General features: G+C 41.3%; 1 protein-coding gene across 1 annotated transcript; it reads right to left on the reverse strand.

Annotated features, from left to right (window-relative positions):
- Window positions 1-1,683: 1,683 nt before the first annotated feature.
- LOC136588468 (protein-glutamine gamma-glutamyltransferase E-like) lies at window positions 1,684-26,065 on the reverse strand. Its single transcript, XM_066587691.1, has 5 exons — window positions 25,861-26,065; window positions 11,016-11,322; window positions 9,121-9,281; window positions 5,998-6,131; window positions 1,684-2,712 (listed from the first exon to the last, which is right to left on the reverse strand). Exons 2-5 carry the CDS (start codon window positions 11,299-11,301, stop codon window positions 2,556-2,558), a joined length of 738 nt encoding a protein of 245 aa, XP_066443788.1. The 5' UTR covers window positions 11,302-11,322; window positions 25,861-26,065; the 3' UTR covers window positions 1,684-2,555.

The raw sequence follows: 26,065 nt of genomic DNA on the forward strand, positions 1-26,065 counted from the left end.
GTTTACACTTCTAATCATATTAGTAAGGCCTGCTAATACCTTTTTTTTATTTATCCATCGACATAGCTGTATGTTTTCGTGCAGGACTAGCTGTATTTTTCAATGGTACCATTTAATGTAACATAGTATGTTAGGCTGAATGAAGACAATGTCCATCTAGTTCAGCCTGTTTCAACACCTAGTTAATCCAGAGGAAGGCAAAAACCCCAAGTGGCAGAAGCCAATTAGCCTATTTGGGGGAAAATTCCTTCCCGACTCCATAATGGCAATCAGAAAAATCCCTGGATCAACCTTTTATAGTTCCTACCTAAATGTAAGACCCAGAAGAACAACCCCGCTGATCGTATATGTATCATATAATGCTCTACAAAACGTTGAAAAATTTCTAAGTGGAGTGAAATGGGCAAAAAAAACTGCATTTGCTCCATTTTTTGGGTGGTTTTGTTTTTACTACCTTTAGACTTTGGCAAAAATGACAGGATAATTTTATTTTTTTGTGGGCCAGTGCAATTATGACGATTCCAAATTTAAATATAAATATATATTTTTTCTCTTTTTTAAAAATTTTTTTTTAATGTACTATAGTTAAAAAACAAAATATCTTTAAAGGGGTATTCTGGTTGTGATGAGAATTTTTAAGAATTCCAGATATGAAAGGTTTTTACACCATCTGTATGCACAGCTGGTTATGGGTATATATTATGCAGCCATTACCCTCTTCTGCCCTCCATTTCTGATGTTTCCCTGCATCGCATCCCTATTCTTCGAAATACCTGCTGCATTCCTGCTAACATGCAGCATGAAACTACATTTCCCACAATTCCGTGCTCTGTACTTACTTCCTGTGTGTGTTCCTGCTAAGTGCTGCCCTGTTATTGGTCAGAAATCCGGTAGCCAAAAAAAAGCCATCCTAGATCGTTCCAACTGAGAAAGCCCAACCCATAGCTCTAGAATGCCTACAGGTCTTATCAACAGGCATCCTGTGAATAAACACCTCTGAAGTGCCAGGAGAAGGTGACGGTTTACAAGGCTACAGACACACAATCCAAAGTCGAACTACACTGTACAATTTAATAACATCTGATTAATATACATTTGACAGCAACTTGTATTTTCTATTGGTACGATGTTTGGGCATATACCATTTTTTTGATCACCTTTTCCTAAATTTATTTCTTTGAGATGGGGCAACCAATAAATGAACAATTCTGGCGTTGTGCATTTTTTTCTGAGAACACTCACCGTGCGGTATAAATTATACATGATTTTAATAGATCAGGCTTTTATGCAGGCAGTAATTTTTTTAAAATTAGAAATATAGGAAAAACATTTTAGAGCTTTTAAGATGTATTACATTTTTAATTATTTAAAAACGTTTTTCACTTATTTTTACTTTTTAAAAAAACATTCAAGAAAACTTGAACTTGCAATAGTTTAAATGCCTATGCAGTAGACTGCAATCTATAGTATTGCAATTAGAGATGAGTGAGCACACTTGGATAAGGCAGTTACTCGAGCGAGCATTACTCTTCTCGAGTAACTGCAGGCTCGGGGGGGGGGGGGGGGGTGGCGTGGCACAGCAGGGGGAGAGTGAGAGAGATCTCTCTCTTCCCCCCCGCGGCTCCTCGCACACCCCTCCCCCCCCCGAGCCTGCTCGGATGAGAATGCAGTTACTTGAGAAGAGTGAGGCTCGCTCGAGTAACTGCCTTATCTGAGCATGCTCGCTCATCTCTAATTGCAATATACTATATTTTTACAGGCATTGCATTTAAACATGCCACAGGCATTACTTAATAGGCAAACATTCATGGCAGCTCTCAGGGCCTTCACAATGCCCCTGAGTGCTATAACACCAAAATGGCATCCTGTGATCTCATTACAGGTGGGCTGTTCAGAACTTCTAGAAGCCTATCGGGCCATTTTAATACCGTTGTCACAATTAGCAGTGGCATTTAAGTGATTAACAGCTGTGATCAGAAAAAACTCTGTTCAAGATTGGTGTAGCTGGGTGTCAGCTGTCAAAGACACCCAATACCAGCTGTGTATGGATGGGGCTCGACTCTATACAAAGTCCGCGCACAACTGATGTACATGTATGTCAGATGTAGCGTCTGACTGACTTATAGGTTAACTACCTTCCAATAGGTGGCATTATAGATGAATTTTTCCATCTTGCATTTGCATATAATAGTCCTATTAAAATAAATGTTGGTTTTTCCTCAATGTATGTAGTTTATAAATGGTCGTGATTAAATAGTAAAAGCAGTAGAGGGTTTTTCTGTTGCATGACAGCATGCGACCCTAATGAAGTTGATAGAATCCGGTAACCAGTCTACAAAACATACCCATAGTGATTTTGGCAACATAGTGGAAACTTTACTAAATTGCATCCTGGGAATTGTCCTACTATCTGGGAACACAAGTGTACTGTGATAAGACATGCACTGCCTGAATGGGAAGTGATGGTGCTCTACATAATGTGTGGAAACCTGCTTACATACAGAGTAAATTATAAATTAACTAGCAGTGTTCAACGTGTAATAGTTATGAATAAACTATGCGGTATGGCAAACAATTATCTCCAGATATCCTTTGGCATTCTGGAACTTGTTACATGTAAAATCCACCATCAGATGCTTGGTGCCATCCTTGTATGGGTATATTGTTAAGGGAATTCTAATGGTTGCATGTGGCTTCACCACTAGGTTTGTCCTAAAAAAAAGCAATATACGTTCATATTAATTCACATGTAAATGCAGAAGGAACACAATAAATGAAAAAGCCGCAATGTTTTAGCAACTAATATCTTATGAGAACTCAGAAGTTTAGATTTGATACTCCCTACTCATGAGGTGTGGGCATCAGAGAGAGTCCTTGACTCCATGCACATCACAACTCACATGTATGGCGCACATGGAATGCTTTATGGCTCCAAGTCATATGTAGTCCATTCGCTGCCTTTATGGTGACTCTATGCAGTACAACTGATAAAGCTTTTAGTGAAGAATATCTTCTTAATTCGGCATCCGACGGAGCACACCATATGTCATGGTACAACTTAGAACGTGTATAGAGCTGTAATATAACCATGGCATGAGCCCTTGAGCATCTGAGGTCCAGGATTAATAGTTCTGCTTCAATCCACACTGGGCAGAACTTCTTAGGATATGGATCTAGAGACTTATTGTTTCGGTTGTTACACTAGTTGTAAGCAGAAAGTGGAGTCGGGTTGACGTCATGACCTCAGCCCCATTTCATGTAACTGGGTGCCAATGAGTGTTTGTTGTACTTTTCCTCCTCTTCCTTTTTAGTGGCAGAAGCTTGTAATTGCAAGCACAACTCGCATTGATTTCAATGAGACCCCAGCCTATAGTTACAAGTGACAGCCACTATTTATAGTGATGCTGACAGCTTGCGCCCGCTAACCTGATCGGACAAATTCCCAATTAGCATACCTGGCCAATGAACTATCCTGAGAATGGAAAAACCTATTTAATCCTGTAAGTTTCAACATGTGGAAGAATCAGATTGGTTATAATAAAAACAAACGTTTGGTACCGTGTTAGCCAGTAGAGCAAAATGTGATTGTTCCCAGTAAGAGAAACCAAGTAATCTTGTAGATATGATAACTTTTAATGGCTAACAAAAATGGTGGAAGATCGTCAGGCTAGAATTGCTACAAGAGGTACACAAACATTTTTAACTAAACACTGATAAGGGAGGATTTATGCGTGAATGGGAAGTGTGAGACATTTATTGCACAGATAAGACCCCCATCAACAGTAATTCTGGGACCATAAACTTTCACTCCCTTATCAGTGTTTAGTTAAAAATGTTTGTGTACCTCTTGCAGCATTTCTAGCCTGCGGACCTTCCACCCCCCCCCCCCCAACAGTAATTTAGGGACTATAAAACTTTCTCTCCGCTATCAGTGCCTAGACAAAACAAGTTTGTTTGCTGTTGCAGTATTCCTTTTAAGTGCGAACCAATCACTTCCATATCTGTACCTTGTCATAAGTATGTATGTTATAAGTGTGTATAAATATTCATGCCTCTTCAGATCTATTCCATTTAAGCCTGAAGAAGAACCCTGCGTTGGTTCGGAGATTTGCTGTAACATCATGTATTTTTGTTAGCCATTAAAAGGTATCATATCTACAAGATTACGTGGTTTCTCTTGCTGGGAACAATCACATTTTGAAGAATCAGAGGTGACGGTTCCCCTTCTTTATATCTATGACAACACTGCCATCTTCTGACATGATGGTGAGTGGCACCCAGCTGCAAAAATTTCCGTGCTGCAATTTTTAATAGACTTTCAAAACTCAACTTATTACCTTTCATGGATAATTCTTTTTGAAAACCTAAAACTGCTTCAGATGCTCCCTAGCAGCCAACAACATTGACAATGGGGCAACTAAATTAGTAGGGTATACACAGGAACTTTCTACAATGACCCAATATTGATGACTGCAAGAAGCACCCAATGCTGTACAAATCAGTATGTGTTTTTACTTTGAGACTGAAGGGTTCCCCACATTTTACATATTAGTGGGAATCCCAGTAGCCAGACACCAACAATCTAACCACTGGTATACCTAGAAGAGATGACGATTAAAGTTGAGCGAACGTACTCTGTCGAGCTTGATGCTCGTTCGAGTATTAGTGTACTCGATGGTGCTCGTTACTCGAGCGAGCATCAAATCATGTTTGACCCCGCCCCAGCTTTTGGCTCCTCCCTGCTGTGATGTTCCTGTTTTGGCCCCTCCTCGCCGCGATGCAGCGTGCGTCATTTGAAATTTTTTTTGTCTGGCAGCAAGGAGAAGAGAGAGAGAGAGAGAGACACAAACCAAGAAAAAAAAAAAAAACATGCTCGGGACCCAGCGTCCCACATACAAAAATGCTCGAGTCTCCCATTGTAGTCAATGGTGTTCGTTACTCGAGTATAGCTCTCGAATTTTATGAAAAGATCGACTCAAATAACGCGGACCCGAGCATTTGGGTGCTCGCTCATCTCTAATGGGCCTTCCATTATGGTTTCCAATTTGGTCAGCGAGGACAGGAGAGCTGGGTATTTGTTTCCCATTCCATGCGCTTTAAAATGACTCTACCACCTTGTTTGTTAACAAGACAGACGCTTCCTCTTTGGAGCAAGGTCCAGCATATATCCTCGCTACTCAGTAGCAAAAGGATGGAGCCCGCTCTCTCCAAGGACCCCATAGCAGTCACATAGAGTGCCTCTATGGTATGTAGGCTCTTGAATCTAACAGCTATTGCCATACATGAATGGTGTGGCTTGGAAGCACCCTCTTCGGAACTCAGTATCTTGGGCAAATGACTTGCCAGTGTCTGCTATGTCCCTTGAGTATGTTTTTTGTGGATTCTCATGCAATCCATGTGAAAGAACCTCTGTGTGCCTCCATATAAAAGAAGACCCTACGGGCTCATAGCCGGATATTGGTGCTGCGTTACCGTTCCAAATTACATGAGTGGGAATTTTGCATGTTTTGTCTTTAGTTACTCGCTGTGAAGACTCATGGATAAGATCCTAGGACTTTTCAACTTCTTGAAAGAAGTATTGCAAAGAAGGTGACCCAACAGGCTTGGCTACTGTATAATAATATCAGTAGTACACACTAGCCGTAATGTGAGTTCCAAATGTTTATCGTCCAATATATGCAGACTCGGCACATTGACATACATTGGCATGTTGTATTTCGCATTCATAAGAAGGACCGGAATGGGACATGCTATTAGTTTTTTTCGCGGATCATCGGAAAAAAACGATGATGTGCATAACCTCATAGGGTATAATGGGGTTGTGTGCTCAGCTGTCATCCAACCGCGGAGCACCTGCTCCCCTGACATGGGAGACCCACACCGGGCTTCTAATGTAGCACCGTCTGTCGATTAACCTGGAGAATACACAGCCCCAAATACCTTGGTGTGTGGGGGCCATAAAGAAGGCTTCAGAGGTAATTCCAGTCTACCACTTACTTCACTGAAACTGGATTTTTGAGCAGTCCGCTGCCTTCTGCAGTCACTACTATATTGGTGATTTCTCTGTTAAGCGGGTTGGTGAAGATGATCTCTACCTCAGCTGGTTTGTTCACGCAGGCTTTACTCTTTGGCTATGAAAAAAAAAGAAAAACATGAAACCAACATGAGAGTAACTCTTCGGACAGATCCACAGGGTCCTTTTAGACAAGCCGATGCTCGCATGAACCAGCGAGTGACGTCACCGCTATCTAGTTCACTCTCGTGCATCCTGTTTAGACAGGCAGACACATCGTTGGCTCGTTCCAAAGAGCATTGTTCAGTCCTTCATATTGGCTGTATAAGTGACTGAGAAGGACTGAACAAGTGCTGTTTAATATTGAACGAGAAGTGAACGAGCCAACGATTTTTATGTGTGCGTAATATGAACAACGAGTGAAAAGCAAACAATTCTCGTTCATCATTCAGTCGTTGGCTCACGTTTAGGCTGAACGATTATCGTTTTTTTCACTCGTTTGAACGATTTTTTTAAACGACAATCGTTGCGTCTTAACGCACCCTTACTGGGATAACAGGTTTCTTTTGTCACCAATGTAGCTATTGGCAAAGCCTATGATTAGTATTATCAATACAGGAAAACTATGGAGAGATCCTGATGTTCTTTCGTGTGAACGAACACTGTTTACCCTGGCTCGCTGCCGACAGGTCCAGGATGTTGTACAGATCATCAAACATCCCTCAGATTGCAGCCTAAATCATTAACTATGATAACATTACAGGTTAATATATATTTAAGGGGGTTGTTAGCAGCTGTCATATGGCCGTGAGGAGCCCTTAGGGTAGAATGGTGGAGTCCTACTTTTAAGCCATAATTAAATTCTTGTTAGTGTAGTTATAAAAGCAAAGCCAGTATTTACCATCGAGACAACCAGGAATATATTTACTTACTGCCTCTGAGCTGTGGCAGCTGAAGCGGTGCCAGGTCGTTTGGAAATGCAGATGTGCACTATTGCTATTTAGGGCACCCTAGTTATGGGAGAATTGAATGTAGATTTGCTCTGCCAACATTTCTGTCATTGACATGAATCGTATAGAAATGTAGAGAAGCATGTCCTAGTGTACAATAGTGGGATTGCAGTAAAAATGCTCAAAAATCTTCAGCTTCCAAAATTTTGGGACAGTGATCCAAACCGAAACTTTTACTATTCTGGTGGGTGTTCTGCCCAGACTAAGACAACTCTATTCTCTGCCATGTACCTTGAAAATGGACAATTACTCATTTGCTTTATCATTGCATTGAAAACTGTGGTTTTGTAACTCACCTTTTAGCTTTGCTGTGCAGACTTGCATTGAATGAGCAGAGTCATTTCATTATTAGGTGGTGGGGAATTTATTGAAATAGTGAGAGATATAATAACAGCTGTAATGTAGTGCTAAGCTATAAATTAAGTTAAGGCTCAGTATACATCTCTCCTGCCACTCCCTTGTTTCTGTAAGAGGGGCTTTTACTTCCTAAAAATGTATTTGACTTTAGTATTAATAAATCTGTCTTAAAATGTAGGCTTTGTCCCTTACAGTAAGCCACACCCTTGTCTCAACTTTTGGTAAGTGCAACACTAAGGCCTCATGTCCACTAGGAAATTCGGGCCATTCTCCATGCAGAATCCCGCAGCGGGACCCTCCTTTCCCGGGGACATGAGGCCTGAAAATAGATTTTTCTTACCTGTCCGGACGCTGCGGGTTCCTGTCCGTCGTGGCCGGATCTTTTTTCTCTCTGCCCGGCGGATGCGCTCGGCACTCTTTTTTCTTTTTGAACTCCTGCTCTCCCGCGATCCCGCGCTGGAGAGCAGAAATTCAGCTGCGGGTGTACCGCGGGACCAAATGGCTTCCACCGGTTTCTATGGAAGCCTGCGGGAGACCCGCAGAAAATGGATCATGCTGCGTTTTCTCTCACGTGCGGGAGAAAATGCAAATCCATTAAAATGCCATCCGCGAGTCTAAATTACAATTTAATTGCCGCCGGATGGCCAATGAATCCCTATGGGCAAAATTGAATGCGGATTCCACAGCGAAAATCTGCAGCGGAATCGGCAATTCGATTTTGCCAGTGGACATGAGGCCTAAAAGTGAATTTTTCTGTGCAATTTTGGCACATATGATGATTTGCAATATTTTTGGGGCAGTTTTCTGCCAGAAACTCAAACCAACGGTTAACTTTCCTTCATTATTTCTCCTGTCACTCTAGAAGTCAGTGGTGTAACAGTGTCACAATTGTATCTCTGACAACAGATTATTTTGCCTGGATTTTCATATAAAAACCATGAATTAGTGCTCAATAGTTGACATTCAGGGCTCCCACCCACTTGCGAGGGCGATAGTGCGTTTTTAAAATCGCTGTGATATCGCAGTTGCCAACTGGCGATTTTTTTGCGACTGCGCTGCGATTTTTTCCCCCACTTAACTCGCATCGCAAAGCTCTATGTATTGTGGCTGTCCTGCGTTTTTTTATCGCAGCGTTTTTGACACTGACTGCTGTACCCTTCCCCTCCTCCTTGCCTGAGAGAAAAATCCCAGTATCGCATTGCAACGCAGTCGCGCATGTGATTCTGCGATGTGCGATGCGTTTTTACAGCACCCATTGACTTGCATGGGCGAGGGAAAAGTCGGACATCGCACTAATATAGGGCAGTCGCAATCGATAAAAAATCGCACCCGCACTGCGAAAAAAAAATCGCAAATGCGCATAGCCACACTACAACTCATTTGTTTCAAACTAGAAAGTTTTAGCGCTCTGTCTCAGCGTTATAAAAATGCAAAGCGCTAACGCAAGTGGGTGGGAGCCCTTACAGTAATATCATGTATGTACTTGCATTGCGAGAAAAGGCATTTTTCACATCTGCATAAGACATTCTATTTTCCAGTTTTGTCATAGTAATAGAAAACTGGAATGTAAGCCTAGATGGATCTGTCACATTATGAACCCGAAGGGCACCTGATAGACACCACTGATTATTTTGGGGTTCGTCAGCTTTCTGTCTGTCATCTTGCCAGAATAAATAGCTTCATTTTTCTGTATTTTTGATGGAGCCTCTAATGCGGAGATTCTAAAGTTAAACGTTTTACCTTAATTTCAAATTTCGGGTTATCCAGGACAACATTTGTTTGGACAATCAGCATTCCATCATATGGATCACAGGAGCATGCGGCTGTAAACTCGATTGAGTTATCGGGGGTCATCAAATTTTCATACACAGCGTAGGTTATAACCACCGGGATTTCTGTCCCTGAATAAAGACAGCAAAGTAGTAAAATGAAAATTCAAAGACTGAAGTTGTACCCAGTCTGTGCTACCCACAGGATACACATTGCAAAAGCCTAGTGCCCTTTTGATACAGGGGCAACATGATCACCTATTGTATTACAGTTTTGTTCTTTTTCCACAGTTCTTCACATGGAAATACACAATTGTACCTAATTGAAAACCACTGAAAGAAAGTTGCAGGAGTACTAGGAAAGTGGTATGTCCATTTGTCTGCTTTCAGCTCTCCTTGGCCTTTTCCATATGTCTATATGGAAAATACTATGCAGAACCTAAAGCAGTCAAAGCAGTGCCTTTCCAGCGCCCATTTCTTTCTTTTAGGCCTCATGTCCACGGGGAAAATCGGGCCCGCTACGGATTCTACATGTAGAATCTGCAGCGGGTCCCTCCTGCCCCACGGACATGAGCGCTGAAAATACAAATAAATGAGAATAAACTTACCTCCCATCCGCTCCGTTTCTTCTCTTCGCGGCGGCGTCATCTTCTCTCTTCGCGGCCGGATCTTCATTCTTTGGCTCGGCGGATGTGCGTGATGACGTCGGTGACGTGCCCCGCACATGCGCCGGGCGGAGGCAAAATGATCCGGCCGCGACTGAGAGAAGATGGCGCGGCGCCGAAGAGAAGAACCGGAGCGTGTAAGTAAAATATGATTTTTGTGTCCCGCGGATCCGGACGGCTTCCATAGGCTTCAATAGAAGCCCGCAGGAGACCCGCATGAAAATGGAGCATGGTCCAGATTTTTTCATGCTCCATTTTTTTAAAAATCACTTTTATTGACGATCCGCGGGTATTTATCTACCCCGCGGGTGGTCAATGCATCCCTATGGGGTGCGGATCCGCGCGCGGGAGAAGAGTTAAAATCCGCTGCGGATTTTAATTCTTATTTTCCCCGTGGACATGAGCCCTTAATCATCTGTAGGTTTCCCTGTTGTCCACCATAGCAATAAGCCAACAATGCCTGGGGTGCACTAAATTCTTTAAAGTTTAACAGCACTTTCAAAAACTTTTGACATGTCAGAGCAACATGTCAAAAGTTTTAATCCATGGGAGTCCAGGTGCCAAGCCCCCCTGCTAATAGCTAAAATGAAGGGGCTGCAGCCACTGAGATGTATCTATACATCCATCTTCAGTAGCCAAGATGAGTCGACAGGCAACAATGACAGTCGAAGTGGCACAGCACTGGAGTGAGCGCTGCAGACCCCTCACCTCAAGGAGCAGCAGGGGTCTCAGCACTAAAACGTTTGACATTTCTCTATGACAGTTTCTCTTTTGACAGTAATCTCTTTCTAACACATATTGGGCATTTCAAGAAGTGGTTGTGGATAAATATTAGACTGTCAATGATAAATACAGGAGCTTCAGGACTGGTAAATTCCACTGATAGTCTATATAAACATAAGAGGAGGGTCAAATGGCAAACTCGGCTCCATTACATCTGTACATAAATACATGCGTGTGTAAATTTTTGGACAAGGACCAATTATGTTTGACAACTTTTCACGAACCAAAGATTTGTCAATGTCTCCTATGTTCGGTTAGGGGTGTGTCTACCTTTTGTAAAACTTTACAGGTGAGAATAGGAATCGGCATGACTCAGCTGCTTGAATTTTAGGTTGGCAGAGGCTTTTTAACCCCTCTTCTAGCAGAGGTGGCTTCCTCTTCCATAATTCACATGGATAAAGTTCTTGATGATAATTACCTTTACAGGCTTCCAGAGTGACAGCCTTGCTTTCTTTGAGGAGTTCATTGACTTCCTTCTTGGTGTACAGGACTGAGCATGCTCTGATCTCAGCATTTACCTGCTTTTTTTCAGTTGTCAGGTTTGTGAGTATTAGATTCAGAACCACATCCTTGCCGATTGCCTGGCCACTGACCAGCTTAAATTCTCCTGCCAGCTGCTCATTAATACATGGAAACGTACATTCCCGGGTTGGTTTATTATCCACGGTTGGTTTATTTTCCCGGGTTGGTTTATTATCTGCCATGATTATATTGTGCTAAAACACCTACAAAAACAGAAAACAAACATGAAGCGATTACTTTATCTATAGTGATGACATAACAATTCACCTATCCCACTATGACGCTAAACAAAGTTATACATCTATTACTTAAAGGGGTTGTCCCGCGGCAGCAAGTGGGTCTATACACTTCTGTATGGCCATATTAATGCACTTTGTAATGTACATTGTGCATTAATTATGAGCCATACAGAAGTTATAAAAAGTTTTATACTTACCTGCTCCGTTGCTGGCGTCCTCGTTCCCATGGAGCCGACTAATTTTCGCCCTCCGATGGACAAATTAGCCGCGCTTGCGCAGTCCGGGTCTTCTGCTGTCTTCAATGGGGCCGCTCGTGCAGAATGCCGGCTCCGTGTAGCTCCGCCCCGTCACGTGCCGATTCCAGCCAATCAGGAGGCTGGAATCGGCAATGGACCGCACAGAAGAGCTGCGGTCCACGGAGGGAGCAGACCCCGGCGGCCATCTTCAGCAGGTGAGTATGAAGACGCCGGACCGCCGGGATTCGGGTAAGTACTACCCGGTGTGTTTTTTTAACCCCTGCATCGGGGTTGTCTCGCGCCGAACGGGGGGGGGGGGGGGTTTAAAAAAAAAAAAAACCGTTTTGGCGCGGGACAACCCCTTTAACAGGATAGTGTACAAATATATGGTATTTATATTACAGAAGACTCAGCTTTTTATGGCAGTCCTACTAAAATGAATGGGGAATTAATGTGTATTCATGACCACCACTCCATTAATTCGAGTACATCGGGACCCTCATTCTTGTGATCGACGGAGATCCCTGCAGTTGTACCTTTATCAATCAGATACCTTTCTCCTATTCTGTGCATAGAACATAGCATAGTTCTATGGGACAACCCCTTTAACACAAATTCAATCAATAAACCATCCATTTGAATTACATCCTTCTGGTATTACAGGATGCAAATTCATCGAATGACCATCCTTTAAAACTATATTTTCCCTGCAGCAGAAATGCTTGGATGGCCACAGTGTAAAATCTGCTGATTTCTGAGGCTTCCGAGATGGGTCCATGGGCAATCAGCTTTTCGCTCTGTTCCCTGCATTCAAGCAATGGTTCTGCATATTTGAACAACCCCTCTAAAGCTGAAAAAACCCTTTTAAGAAGCAATGCAACAATAATAAATTTCACATAGCTGTAAGATGGGGGGGAGCATATTACCTGTAGTTGTCCTCTGCCACCCCTCTGAACCATCTTCCTGTTTCGGGCCCTGATTACCACCTCCCAAGATGGCTGCAGCAATTTCCTAACTACCTAATTCAAACTGTGCACTGCTCTCTGATTGGTCATTGCTGATCATATGTTCAATTCTGGCCAATCAAAGAGCAGGTATAGTATATTGGGAGTCTAACACTACCAATGCACTGTTGGGGATTAGGTAGTCTGAAGTTTGTGTGGGCATCTTGTATGGCTGAAAGGGACCTGGAACTGGTGAATCAGTGGGACTACAAGGAAGAACGACTGCGGGTAATATACACCCCATTCTGTCCTGGGACACAATTTTGTCCCCAAACACATTTTATGGATATGCTCAAGACAGGTTTTTTTTTTAAGACTGGGTGTAGACAATGCATGCTTTTGTTCACTTACATCTTATTGAGGAATTTAAAATAAGATGCATATTTTTTCTAATGCTGTAGATTTATTCCCATAGGGGATTAAAACCCCTTTAGCTTCAGAAGATTGGGCTGATATTGGTCTTGAGTATAAGGGGGTTGCTTTAGCTGTTCTCAATGGGGGTGGCAGAGCATGCACTGTCTTTGCCCATTCAAAATGGAAATGAGTTCTGGAAGATACTGAAGTGCTCACATTACTTTAACCATATATTCACCAAAAGTTATATATGCAGATTTAGCATAAAGATAAATAATTCATGATGCAGCACATTTGATAAATTGTTTCAACCAAATCACTGGATTAGAAATAAACAAAAGAAACCAGAACAGCTAATTAGTTTGACAGTCTCCACCCAAGAGATAAACAGCTCTTGGGTGTAGTTGGCGTAAAATATCAAAGTTATTTCTTAATTTCCTATGCATGGTTATCTGTTCTCATTGCCAGCCTTAGCATAGATAACACCTAGAGTGTTTTCTTTTTTTTTTGCCAAGCCCTCTTTCCCCATCATATGAATAAAACTATATATTTGATAGGCACTCTGTGCAGATAGCAAGATAGCAGCTAACCCACACTAGAACAGCTCAGTGAATAAGTACTGTGGCAGGACCAAGCTCAGTACATGAAAACAGCACCAGAGCCAAGCTCAGTACATGAATTTGGCGCTAGAAACAAGCTCATATCATAAATAGAGCACTAGAACCAAGCTTACAACATCAATACAGCACAAGAAACAACAGCAGTACATAAATACAACACCAGAACAAAGCTCATGACATAAATACAGCACCAATATCAAGCTCATAATATAAATACATAATAAGCTCACAATATAAATACTCGAGAACCAAGTTTTATAATATAAATGCAGTAGCAGAGCTCAGCAATCATGTTACATGGGTTCCATTGGTGAGTTGACAACAGCACCTTGATATGTTAGATGGGAGGAGACGAAGCCAGGAGGAAGCTAAATCATGAAACTGCACAACATGTTACTGTAAAGAGCAGGAAGATCATCTGACCAGGCAAACCTGTAGGAGGTGATCAGCTCCAGCCTACATCCAACTGGTTCTGCCACCCCCTCCCCGTAAGCTGGCGGCCAGCTCCTTGTGTGAACACACAGGTAGCTAAGGCTGGCTATGCCTGCGCTTATGGATACTTTTGAAAATTGCATATCATTTGGGTGCTTTATAAGGGCACATGGTAGACTATTATTTTGGCACTATATGGTGATATTATGTCAGATGAAATTACAAGAACTTTCTAAATAAATGAAGTGGGGTTCCCTACTTTGCTTGTTACCTAGGGCCACATTTTCTGTAAAACTGACCCTCAAATTGGCTATATGTAGAGGGGAGAGTTAGAGTAAATTGGGATAGTGCCTAGAACAGGATAAGAAGGAGAGGTTAGGGTGTGGACCCAGCAGAAATGGTAGGGAGAAGGTTGATGATATCAGACCTAAAGGAAGAAGACTGCCACTGTTTCCATCAATACCACATGGCAGGGTACATTGTCAACTGCTGCTCCATTCAGACTCCATCTAATAGCATTTTAAACCCTGATCGGAGGTCCGGTCTGTATAGCTGAAAATGGTGTTCAGATGGAGCCCTGGATGGAAGAATATGCTACTATTAGTAAAAGATGGAGACCAAAACTGCAGGTGGTCATGCACATTAGGCTATATGGTTTATTGAACCTGATGATTTTGGTGGTATCAAGCTGACCATCTATTATGTATAAGATATTCATTCAATGTTGATTTGAGATGTTGGGGAACAAAAGGTTCAGGCATGTAGAATTTAAAATGCTTGTTACAGTTCTCAAGGGAGAAAACATGTGTCTGGCAGCGGCATATTTTCTCTCCCTAGTGAGAATACAGGTATGCTCAGCCAAACCGAAGATTGGGAGACATAGCTGATGGATGACAGCTATTGAAGTTGTATGAGTTGTATGGTCTCATTAGGTTCTCAAACTGTGAAATGCTTACCCCGAGGAGTACCACCATGTTTGTAGAAGTACTCCCGATCTTTTCAGACTATGCTTTAATAGATGCAGCACAGTGTATAATCATAGGCATAGATTTACTGTAAGGGGTTTACCTGAAAGGAAAGTGGGTTGCCTTGGTGATGTGCGGAGATGCGACAATTTGGCCGAGTGCGAAAACCAGGAATTCCCACTATCCAACCGATAAAAGGGCATTTGTTGCTGTACAACAAGCATAAAGTCACTGGGGCTGCACAGTGAATGAATTGCATCCAGTGACAGAGAGGTACCCAAGGGAAGAGACACGACTGTGCAATGATTGTAAAGTGCACAGAGTGTATGAGCATCCAGTAAACAGAAAATAGTCCTGCTGCATCAACTGTCTGAGATTTGGGTGTGATAGCCTTCAGAAGGGGACAGCTGAAGAACTGACTGGGTATCAAGTACAACGATCTGCAGAGCGCCCAAAGTGAGTGGAATTGAGAAGAGCTGCTGCTGCTGTAGGGCATTTGTTGGTGGAACCAACATTAAGAGCCAGATGAATGAAAACAAATGGAGATAGCAACAGAGTGGTTACAGGACAGCCGGATTGGAACCAGGAGTACTCCTGCAATGGGACTGTAAGTGAGAGTGGCCTCATGAAACAATGGACAGTGTGTGCACTTAAAGCAAACTTCTATAGACTTAGCAGGTCTGCTGTTAGAGATGCTGGACTGATGCTATTTCATTGGGACTAAGCATCCGGCCGCGTATTAGGATTTTGATTGCTAGCCTGAACTAGCCTGGGACCATTTGACGTTTGCATTACAGAATTGTTGTTACAATTTCCCACGCAATCTGCCCGTTGCAGAACAGGTTTCATGAACTATGATAGACTGTGAGCATTAAGCTCTATAGTTTGTTACCTTTCTTAATTGTGGTGAACTTTAATTCTTCCGTTTTCGTGCGTATTGCTGATTGTGTAATCTGTGTACACTAAGAGGGAAATATAGCCATTGGTCCATTACACTAACAACCACTATTATTAGATTTAGCTGTTAGTCAGGATTATCTATAGTATGGTAACAGTTTATTTGTGCTCTGTTTTCTATATCACATAACTATCTTCCATTTCAATTTGGCTGTTGAAATAAAAGTTTTCAATTCTAGGAGCTCTGGTGTCCGCTTCATATCTTGTAGCCTGAGTCGCATGGCAAAATTTGCGACAGTACTGTAATGTCATATAGTTAGATACTTGGCTTAGAAACATGCATCTAGCGGCATGTGCTGTTATTTTTATATGTGCTAGCATAGTCCTATTATGATCTATTACATAGGTCCTAATAGAAAGTGGTCTATGTGGTGATCATGTTAACCCTTTCACAACTGCTTTATCTATGCTTCGTTATTGGCTTCCGCATAGGTCAGCCTTGAACTCAATTCAGAGTGCATATATCTATATTACTCCCCAAATTCACACCATTCGCAACCTGATTGGTTGTTTGGATTTACTCATTCCCAGGGATTGGTTATTTGGGTTGCCTGATTCACGATGATTGGTTATGTGAGTTGTCTGATTCATGGTGATTGGTTATTTGGGTTGCCTGATTCACGGTGATTGGTTGTTTAGGTTGGCTCGTGTAGAAGTGGGGAGTAAAAGGCTAATATACGACATAGGTCATCAATATTAGAGTCCCAGAAAACCTCTTTAAAGTGAATTAAAAGGCGTAGGTTCACTTTAACAGTAAAACAGATTGTGCTTATTTTATATTGATAAGTCACCTACATAATGAAACCACTATGATTATATTACCACTCTGTCTGGTTTGGCGACATGGGTGTGGGTTGAAATAATTATAAAATGATTATTTTTCTTACTTTACAGCCATAACATTTTATACAAGTAGAGTATGAGTCACTTTGACATTCCACTGTTTTTGGGTCAAAGCGGTATCTGCTTTTCTCAACCTCTGATTATATGCCCCGATAGTGATGTATTAGAGAGGGTAACCCACCCTCTGTAATGCAAAAAGACTTGCCTCACCCATTTATTAAGCAAACAAAATTTTTTTTTAATGTATATATTATAAATGAGGTGGTATGATAGCTACATCTATGGTCCGTAAATATATTATCATAAATAATTGCTTCCATGCTAACTATAGATATAACCATTCTATCTACCTGTATCATTATATATGTATTATGTGCTATATATTGACTCATCGTGCTGAATCCTAAGTTAAGTATCCGTGGGGAAAAAAAATGTATATTACATATAAAGATAGTGTTTGTCCGGAGGGAATGGGACAAATAACCTTTAAGAATGAATTGAAGTACATAAAGGGTTAAAAATCAGGTGATGTATTGTTTTTAATTACACTTGTTATTTAAGGAATGGTTTTGGTAATGTTTTGGGAGATGTGATCAAGACCCCAAGTGGGTTGAAACGCGTCCTCTGTATGTGTGATTTTAATATGCACAGTTTATAATAAAGAAGAAATTTTTTTACTGCACATATCCTCAAGTTCCCATAATTTGGATTCTGTTCTGTGTAATAAAGTAATAGAATACGATAAAAAACCAATGGAGATATATAAAGCTATATTCATACTACATTTCGAACCCAGACTACACTATTCTGTCCAGCCAAAATGTCAGAATCGAATGGAAACCTGAATAAACAGAGTCCAGAGCTTGCAGCATTGGTCTTTGTTTTACTAATAGCAGAATATGGAGCCACCCAGGGTTCCATCTGGGCACCTTTTTCAGCCATCCAGGAGTCCTGGGATGAATCCTTCAAATGGAGTTCTGAGCGCAATATGGATGAAGCCCAAAAACCAGTTCATGTGTTACAATGCCAATGAAGTACAATGAAAAACTAGAGCCAAAAAAGTGGTGCACCCCTAATTAAAGAGATATTGATTCCAGGAGAAGGTAGAGTGATGTTGCCAACTAATTGGCTAAAGTGTTGCCGGCTCAGGTGATGCCGTTCCACAAGAGAGGGCATAGAGGCAAATTTGGAAACAACTAGCATATATAACATGTTTCGAGGCTACATGCCTCTTCCTCAAAAAAAGCTGTTATGTGGACAGCTATGGCTGATAGATATTTCTTAGTGGTGTGCAGTTAGAAAATGAGAAGTCAAGTGTCACAAAGTCGGGCCTAGTCCCTGTTCCTTGTACTCTCTCCATAATGAAGTGGAATGACGTAGTTAATCAAACCTTTTACAAAATCTATCAATTCATATATCGGAGTCAAAAAAACCTATACAATTATAATGATAGGTAATCATAGCTGTGATGTGGTTAAAAGAAAATTCATCTACTGGGGAAAGGGGGATAGATAGGCATTATGGTCACTCACCATCAGAAAAGAGATAATGAAACTTATATAATGTTCAAAAAATGGATTTTCATGCATTTGACATGCATTTATTTCAAGATCATATAAGCATGATTATCTGCATTTACTAGCGATGACCATACTGTCTAGCACCCCAAGACTGAGTTTTCTTTTTACCATATGAGAACTCTTTTTTCAGCCTTTAACAATACTTCTTTTTTTAGAGGTCATAAATCAATGAGTGTAACAAATAAAGAATGAAGGAAGGGGGCAAATACTTCTCTACAGCATTTGATGACCCTCCAGTAGGTGAGCAATTTCAGCTATTCTGCAGAGCTCAGAGGGGTTTTAAATCATAGTGCACCAAAGATTCTACCTTAAAAAGGTATTCTAGTTACAGGATGAATTTTCAAGTTTTCACCATCCACTGGGTAGGTGCAAACTGATAGATCAGTTTGACCACTGGAACCCTCACAAATCCAAAAAACGGGGATCCTGTTTCCCCTGTCCTCCTCACTTCCTGGTTGGTTCTCTAATGTCATTGAATGGAGGGCAGATTGCATTTGTGTACTGCCGCTCCATTCCTTTTCAGTGGGGCTGATAGAAATAGATTAGCAGAATCATAGAGTTGAAAGGGACATCCAGAGTCATCGGGTCCAACCCCCTGTTCAATGCAGGATTCATTAAATCATCCCAGACAGATATTTGTCCAGCCTCTGTTTTTAGACTTCCACTGAAAGAGAACTCACCACCTCCCGTGCTAACCTGTTCCACTCATTGATCCCCCCCACTGTCAGAAAGTTTTTTCTAATATCTAATCTGTATCTCCTCCCTTTTCAGTTTCATCCCATTGCTTCTAGTCTTTCCTTGTACAAATGAGAATAGCGCTGATCCCTCTGCAGTGTGACCACCCTTCAGATATTTGTAGACAGCTATTAAGTCTCCTCTCAGCCTTCTGTTTTTGCAAGCTAAACATTCCCAGATCCTTTAACTGTTCCTCATAGGACATGATTTGCAGACCGCTCCCCATTCTGGTAGTTTTTCTCTGAACCTGCTCCAGTATTCCAGATAAGGTCTGACTAAGGGCTCCTGCACACTTGCGTTTTTCTGGCGCATTTTTCACGCTATATCGCTGCGTTTTTTTTAACAGGATTGCCAATGAGACTTTTTAGTGTTAAAAACTAGAGGTGAGGGAGCATGCTCGTCCGAGCTTGATGCTCATTCGAGCATTAGCATACTCGAAAGTACTCGTACTGTCATTCATTCAGCGAGAGCTGCCTGTGATTTCACAATCAGCTCTTTCAGCAGATAGATCAGCACTACAGAGCCAGGTACAGCGGAGAGAAGACGCGGCTGAGTCCCGGCAGCTGAAGGGAGGTGAGTACGTATTTTTTTGTTTTTCACACTACTTTTACAGTTTTTTTTAAGCAAGGGCTTATATTTAAAGCCCTTCCCTGAAATCCAATGGCAGGGAGCCGACAGCAGGATCCACTACCGCAACTGTCATGTGTGACAGCTGCGGTAGGGAATTGAAGAATTCCTCTGCTGCATCTGTCACAGATGTGGCAGGTGCAGCAGCAGGGAATTATTTTTACTAGAGGGATGAAGGAAACATCTGCTGCATGCGGCAGATGTGTTCTGCATGCCCGCGGGGGACACGGCAGCGGCGGAGAGGTACGTTTAAAAAATTTTTTTTTTACACTAAAGTTATTGTTTTTCAGGGAAGGGCTTATATGTAAAGCCTTTCCATGAAAAACAATTCAGGGGTGCTGGCAGACCATTGTCTTCAATGGAGCCACCGGCAGCTGCCGCGGCTTCATTGAGAGATGCTCGAGGCTCCCATTGACTTCAATGGGGTTCATTACTCGAAACGAGCTCTTGGGCATTACAAAAAGCACGGCTTGAGTAACGAGCATTTTGGTGCTCGCTCATCTCTGTTAAAAATACATCGCACAAAAATTGCAAAGCACCAACTTGCGATGCGTTTTTAACATTAGAAAGTCACATTGACAATCGCGTGAAAAAAACACAGCGATATCGCATGAAAAAAACGCGCAAGAAAATTGCAAGTGTGCAGGAACCCTTAGTCAGACCTCATCTGGAATACTTTGTCCAGTTCTGGGCACCCCACTTTAAAAAGGACATAGACAAACTGGAGCAGGTTCAGAGAAAATTACTCTATTCTCATCCAAGTACTTTCATACATGCTGTTTCATACTTTGTTAAAAAATATTTATAGTTATCAGCCTCACAAGTCTTTAGTTTCCTGGGTCCACCTTCTTTCCTTGTTTGAAGATAGGGACAACATTTGCCCTTTTCTAATCTTCTTGGACTTCTGTTCTCCAGGAATTTTCAAAGATTACAATGAGTGGTTCAGCAGTTACCTCTGCTATCTCCTTCACCACTTGAGCACTTTGTACTTGGCTATATCCGGCACCTCCATTGCAAATGACAGGGGAAACAGGACTCCTGTTCTTGGGATCAGTGGGAGTGCCAAAAGTCAGACGCCCATCTGTCTATCAGTTTTCACCCATCCAGCGGATAAATGAAAACCTGATAATTCATCCCATAACTGGAATTCCTCTTTAAGGAGCAGAAAGTGCCCCTCACAAAGGAGGTCAGGTACCTCCTTCTTCAGAAACACTGATTGATGCAGCTTAATATATGTGCCATGGAGCTAGTTAATTTTGCATTGATATGACACCGTTACACCAATGCCATAGTATAGAATAATTTTATATTCCAGCCCATGACTGATGACTTATTTTTTTGATGATTTGCTGACTCCTAGATATGCTATTTATGAATTTGTTTTCCTCTGTCCGCTTGTACACAGTTATGTACAGATTAAGTACAAAATTGTGTAAAAATGAAATTATAGGCAATTTCATAATAAGTATACACCTTGTAAGATTTTAACATCTTCGTAAATAGTTTGGCTGGTCAGAGCATGCTGTCATATAATCCTTCTATGTAATAATCCTAAACATAAGTATGGGTAATTACACCAATTACTGAGATTGCTGCTATTCTCAACAGGAACTGCTCCTTTACATAAACAAGCTATAAAATGTTCTCCTAGAGGCAAAATTATAAGTTGGAAAATTCCATATAAAAACTGGTGTGCAAATGGGGTTTGCTTTACACAACCCATTGTTCAAAGCCCTACTAAGAGTACAATCATACAGTGCAGTTAAAAGTGCATCCAAACCCAAAGATTAAAAACCACACATGATTTTGCTCATGTGTTTTTGCCCTAAGGCATATGGCAAATCAGTGGTTTTTTTTCCGACTTTCATCCTCGGGTATTTCCAACAGGTTATAGTTTCAGGATTTCTTTAGAATTGCACAGGTATTGTAATTATCACTGCCTCAGAAATTGCCACAGATGTTATTTTTCTATAGGATATCCTCAAATTATGACCTATTGGGGGTAATTGAGGACTGACATTGAGAAACGCTTTTGTAAATCCCTTGTATAGATATAGATTTAAAAAATCAAACATTCCAGCTGGCTGCAGTCACCACTAGAGGGAGATAACTGCATACTGCTTTATTGTTTAGATGAATATATAAAGAGTATGCGTTGAGCTCCCTCTAGTGGTGACTGCAGATGTCTTTTAAAATTATGGCTATGCAGGAGACTTGGAGCTCTATATCAGAAAAGCAAAGCTCCAGTTGCTAGAAAGATATAGTATTAAAGCCAGAGCGCCTATCAAGCTGTGCGCTTGATAGGCACTTTGCATAGGCAGCCCTGGGGCCTTTCAGAAGGCCCCAGGCTGCCTAGCAACTGCATAGCGTTCCGCGAACTTATCGCGGGACACTGTACGGGCCCCCTGAACGTCAGGTGCCGGCTTTTTCTTACAGCTGGCACCCGGTGGCAGCAGTTCCAACGAGCTGCGCCACTCATCCGAACTGTTAACACTTTAGATACCGCTCTGACAGCAGTATTTAAAGTGTTAACAGTTCCGACGAGCGGCGCAGCTCATCGGAACTGCAGCTGTCGGGTGTCCACTGTAAGAACAGCCTGCACCCGACATTGTATGGAGCGGGATCCACCTGGGATCCTGCTCCATACAAACGTTTGTTTGGACTTGCGAACAGGCTCCTGGAACAGAACCTGTTCGCAAGTAGGGGAGCATCTGTATTTGCATTACAGAATCATGCCTGTTTTTAATGCAGTCCCGTCTGAGGGCCATAGACCTCGAGTATCCAATATTTCCCATCGGTCTTGTCCTTTCTGCATATGAATTTCTCTAGATTCTCTCAATCTTTTAATGATATTATCTCCTGTAGATGCTGGAATATTCAAACCTTTCACACTTTTACGTTGAGGAACATTTTTCTGTAATTGTTCCACAATTTTCAGATGCCGTTTTTCAGATTGTTGAACTTCTGACCATCTTTGCTTCTGAGAGAGACTGCCTCTCTAACATGCTCTCAGTCATGTGACGTAGAGACTTGACCCTCCTGATGTTTTTCATTAGTCACACTTTTCGAGCCTTTTGTTAACCCTGACTCAACTTTTTTGAGATGTGTTGCTGCCATAAGTTTCTAAATTAGTTAAGTTTTTGAAATTGAAATGGAAAAATGTCTAATTTTTACCTTCTGATATGTGTTCTATAATGTATTGTGAATAAATTATGGTTATATGAGATTTCCAAATGATTGCATTCTAGTTCACTTTACATTCATTTCCATTTTACACAGCATTCCAACTTTTTTGTAATTAGGGTTCTATTTCTTAGGGTGGTTTCACAGGAGCAAAAAAAATGTGCTATTTTCGTTTGATTCAATAGCCAGTAAAAAAGCAGATTAGGAACCACTGATTTACAATGGATTCCTTCCCAACTGTGATGTTTTCACTGATGCGATGTTGAGAGAACAAAAAATCATGGCAGGCTCTATCTTTCTGTGATGTGCGATTTTTTTTTTTTAAATTTTTTTTTATCACCCATGTTTCCCTATGGAGGCTTCCTTTTATCGCATAGCAACGCAACAAACACCCGTTGCAATGCAATTTTAACATTAGAAAATCCTATTGACTTATCAAAAAAAAATTACGCGATTTTATCGCGGGCGACAGAGATGCGATGGAAGATAGTTCTCCAAAAAAGGCATCACTGACGCTCAAAAATCGCGGGAACATAAATGCAATTTTGCAGCAATTTTCTCGCTGCATAATCGCGATCGCCTGTGTGAAACTAGCCTTAGTCATTACTTGTGCAGTACTGTTGATAGAGGCCATACCAATAGCTTTCAGTAGTGTTGAGATGATCATATAAAAGGTTTCTGATAATTTAACTTAGTAGAAAATCATCTGATTTTTGGTTTAAGGTTCGTCCACTGAGTAGCCTTAAAAGGCTTGTCTCACAACAGATTTTACCTTTCCCGCTGATACCCCAGCCCCTACACAGTCCTAAAGTAAATGGTAGAAGGCGGGCACACATGCGCACCACTACTCCATTCACATCATTGGGACCGCTGGAGATGGCTGAGTTGACTATATCCAGAAGTCCCACTGAAGTGAATGGAGTGGTGGTGCACATGCATAGCCACCTGCTGCCATACACTTTGGGACTGAGCCACATCTGGGGTGTCTGCATGACAGGTACAACCCCTATACGTATATTAGGAGATATTTCCATTGTATGGTCTTAAATTTGATAAAAAGTTAGAAAACCTAATGTGTACAAATGAAGATCCCCATTGCCCAATGATTCCAATGCAAATGTCTCACATTCTTCTAAGCTCCATTCTGAAGATTTTTATAAATATCCCTGATTTGTTATTTTGTATTCGCCAACTTACAATATATCTTCAGATGATTCCTTACCCTAACATTACTAATTATATTTCCATACCTATTATACTTGCACATTCACTAATGTATGAAACAGTTCCATAACCCCGCAGAATCTGTGATAATTTACTCTGCATTATGTCTGTTGTATAGAAAAACAGAGGCAGGGGATGTTTTGGTTTTCAAGGCTCACCCTTGTTCGGCATGATATACATTTTGAGTGGTCATTGAATTATTTAATTGCCCTAGGCATCTTCAGACCATCCCCCTAAATCCCAATTTTGCATACTTCTACTTTCCATCCACACATGCAAATCTCAATACTCAACACTAGATATCCTACTAATTCTTTCTATAAGGTTCATTGTTACTGCTTCTCTTCTTTATGCTAATCCCGACGGTGAACAGCTGACTACTACTTAATCTGTCTACCCATTGTCCTTTAGCTCTACAAAAACATAATATTTCTTCCCTGGACTTTCTCATTTTACAAACTTACATTCATTTTGATAGAAGAGGTGTATTATGTGTAGAAAAAAAAAATTCTGCATGTATAATATTTCCATACACAGTACTGTGCAAAAACTTTAGGCACGTGTAGAAAAAATGCTGAAAAGTAAGAACTGAAGGCGTCTCATTGACTTTTCTGCAGCAGGACAACGACCCCAAACGTCCAGCCAATGTTATTAAGAACTGTCTTCAGAGTAAAAAAGAACAAGGAGTCCTGGAAGTGCTGATATGACCCCACAGAGCCCTGGTGTCAACATCCTCAAGTCTGTTATATATGAAGAGACAGAAGGATTTGGACAAGCCGACATCCACTGAAGATATGCGGTTAGTTCTCTAAGATGTTTGGAACAACCTCCCTGCCGAGTTCCTTCAGAAACTGCGTGCAAGTGTTCCCAGAAGAATTGATACTGATTTTGAAGGTAAAGGATCGTCACACCAAATATTGATTGGATTTAGATTTCTCTCTTGTTCCTGCACTTTGCATTTTGTTAATTGACAAAAAACGGAACACTACTATTTTTGAGAGCATTCTTACTTTTAGCATTTTTTCTACACCTGCCTACGTATCTCCAATGTTGAGTATTTTATCTACCTGTTGTTCTTCAATAACATAGCCAAAGACCTTACACCGACAAATTGCCTCCTATACAGCCTAGAAAACTATTAATTGATTACATATGTTTTCTATTGAAGAAGAGAATCCTTTGTGTCAGATCTGGTGAATATCTTATTAGTCATTTTTAGGCTCTGTAATCTCGACCCCCTTGTACAACTGACCCTGGGGTAGTGGGAAGTAAAACTAGAGATAACTACAGATATCCTGTGGATAGGCCATAAAAGTCTGAGATGGGAATACCCCTTTAAGTTTGGCATCAATAACAGACCAACAACTTTGGCATAACATCTCAACATTCAACTCTATGAAAAACCTAAATATTTAGGAAAGTGCAGATACCTCAATATCCAATTTACCAGTGTCTCATTCACATGGGTTCACGGTGTTCTGGAAATATGAGGAGCATGGGCCAAAAGGATCAAAAATATCAGTATATAACAATATTTTGTCAAAGAGGGAAACTATCACCAGCAATCACCCATTAATGCCCATGCCAAGTTACCCCCAAATTCCGATGAGCATGAATTTGGTTAGGAGTAGAATATTAGGGTAAACCCCAGTCAGTGTATGCTTTTTTGGTTTTGAATAAAGTTGGGCTTCAGCCAGCAGACATGTGGAAACAAAAACATCAGTACTAGAAGTGCTCATTACCTTTAGGCTTCCACTGGCGTCTGATGAAAAACCTCAGCTTTCCAGCATAACACTGTCCTTGGGTCACTGAGGATGTTGTCCTTTTAGCAATGGTGATGGATGAAAGCGTGAAACAAAAGTTGAATCAGACTTTTGTCTTAGCCAATGTCTTCATCTCAATCAGCAACAAATTAATAATACCTTTTATTCAGCGCCGAGCATCTTT

The sequence above is a fragment of the Eleutherodactylus coqui genome, chromosome 13, assembly GCF_035609145.1.
Source record: "Eleutherodactylus coqui strain aEleCoq1 chromosome 13, aEleCoq1.hap1, whole genome shotgun sequence".
Taxonomy (NCBI): domain Eukaryota; kingdom Metazoa; phylum Chordata; class Amphibia; order Anura; family Eleutherodactylidae; genus Eleutherodactylus; species Eleutherodactylus coqui.

Excerpts from the sequence above, each read along its gene's own strand:
- LOC136588468 (XM_066587691.1), bottom strand. The coding sequence starts at position 11,301 with ATGGCAGATAATAAACCAACCCGGGAAAATAAACCAACCGTGGATAAT. Across the intron at positions 9,282-11,015 it reads CACTCTGGAAGCCTGTAAAG|GGACAGAAATCCCGGTGGTT; the intron begins GTAATTATCATC and ends GTCTTTATTCAG. Across the intron at positions 6,132-9,120 it reads ACCCGAAATTTGAAATTAAG|CCAAAGAGTAAAGCCTGCGT; the intron begins GTAAAACGTTTA and ends TTTTTTTCATAG.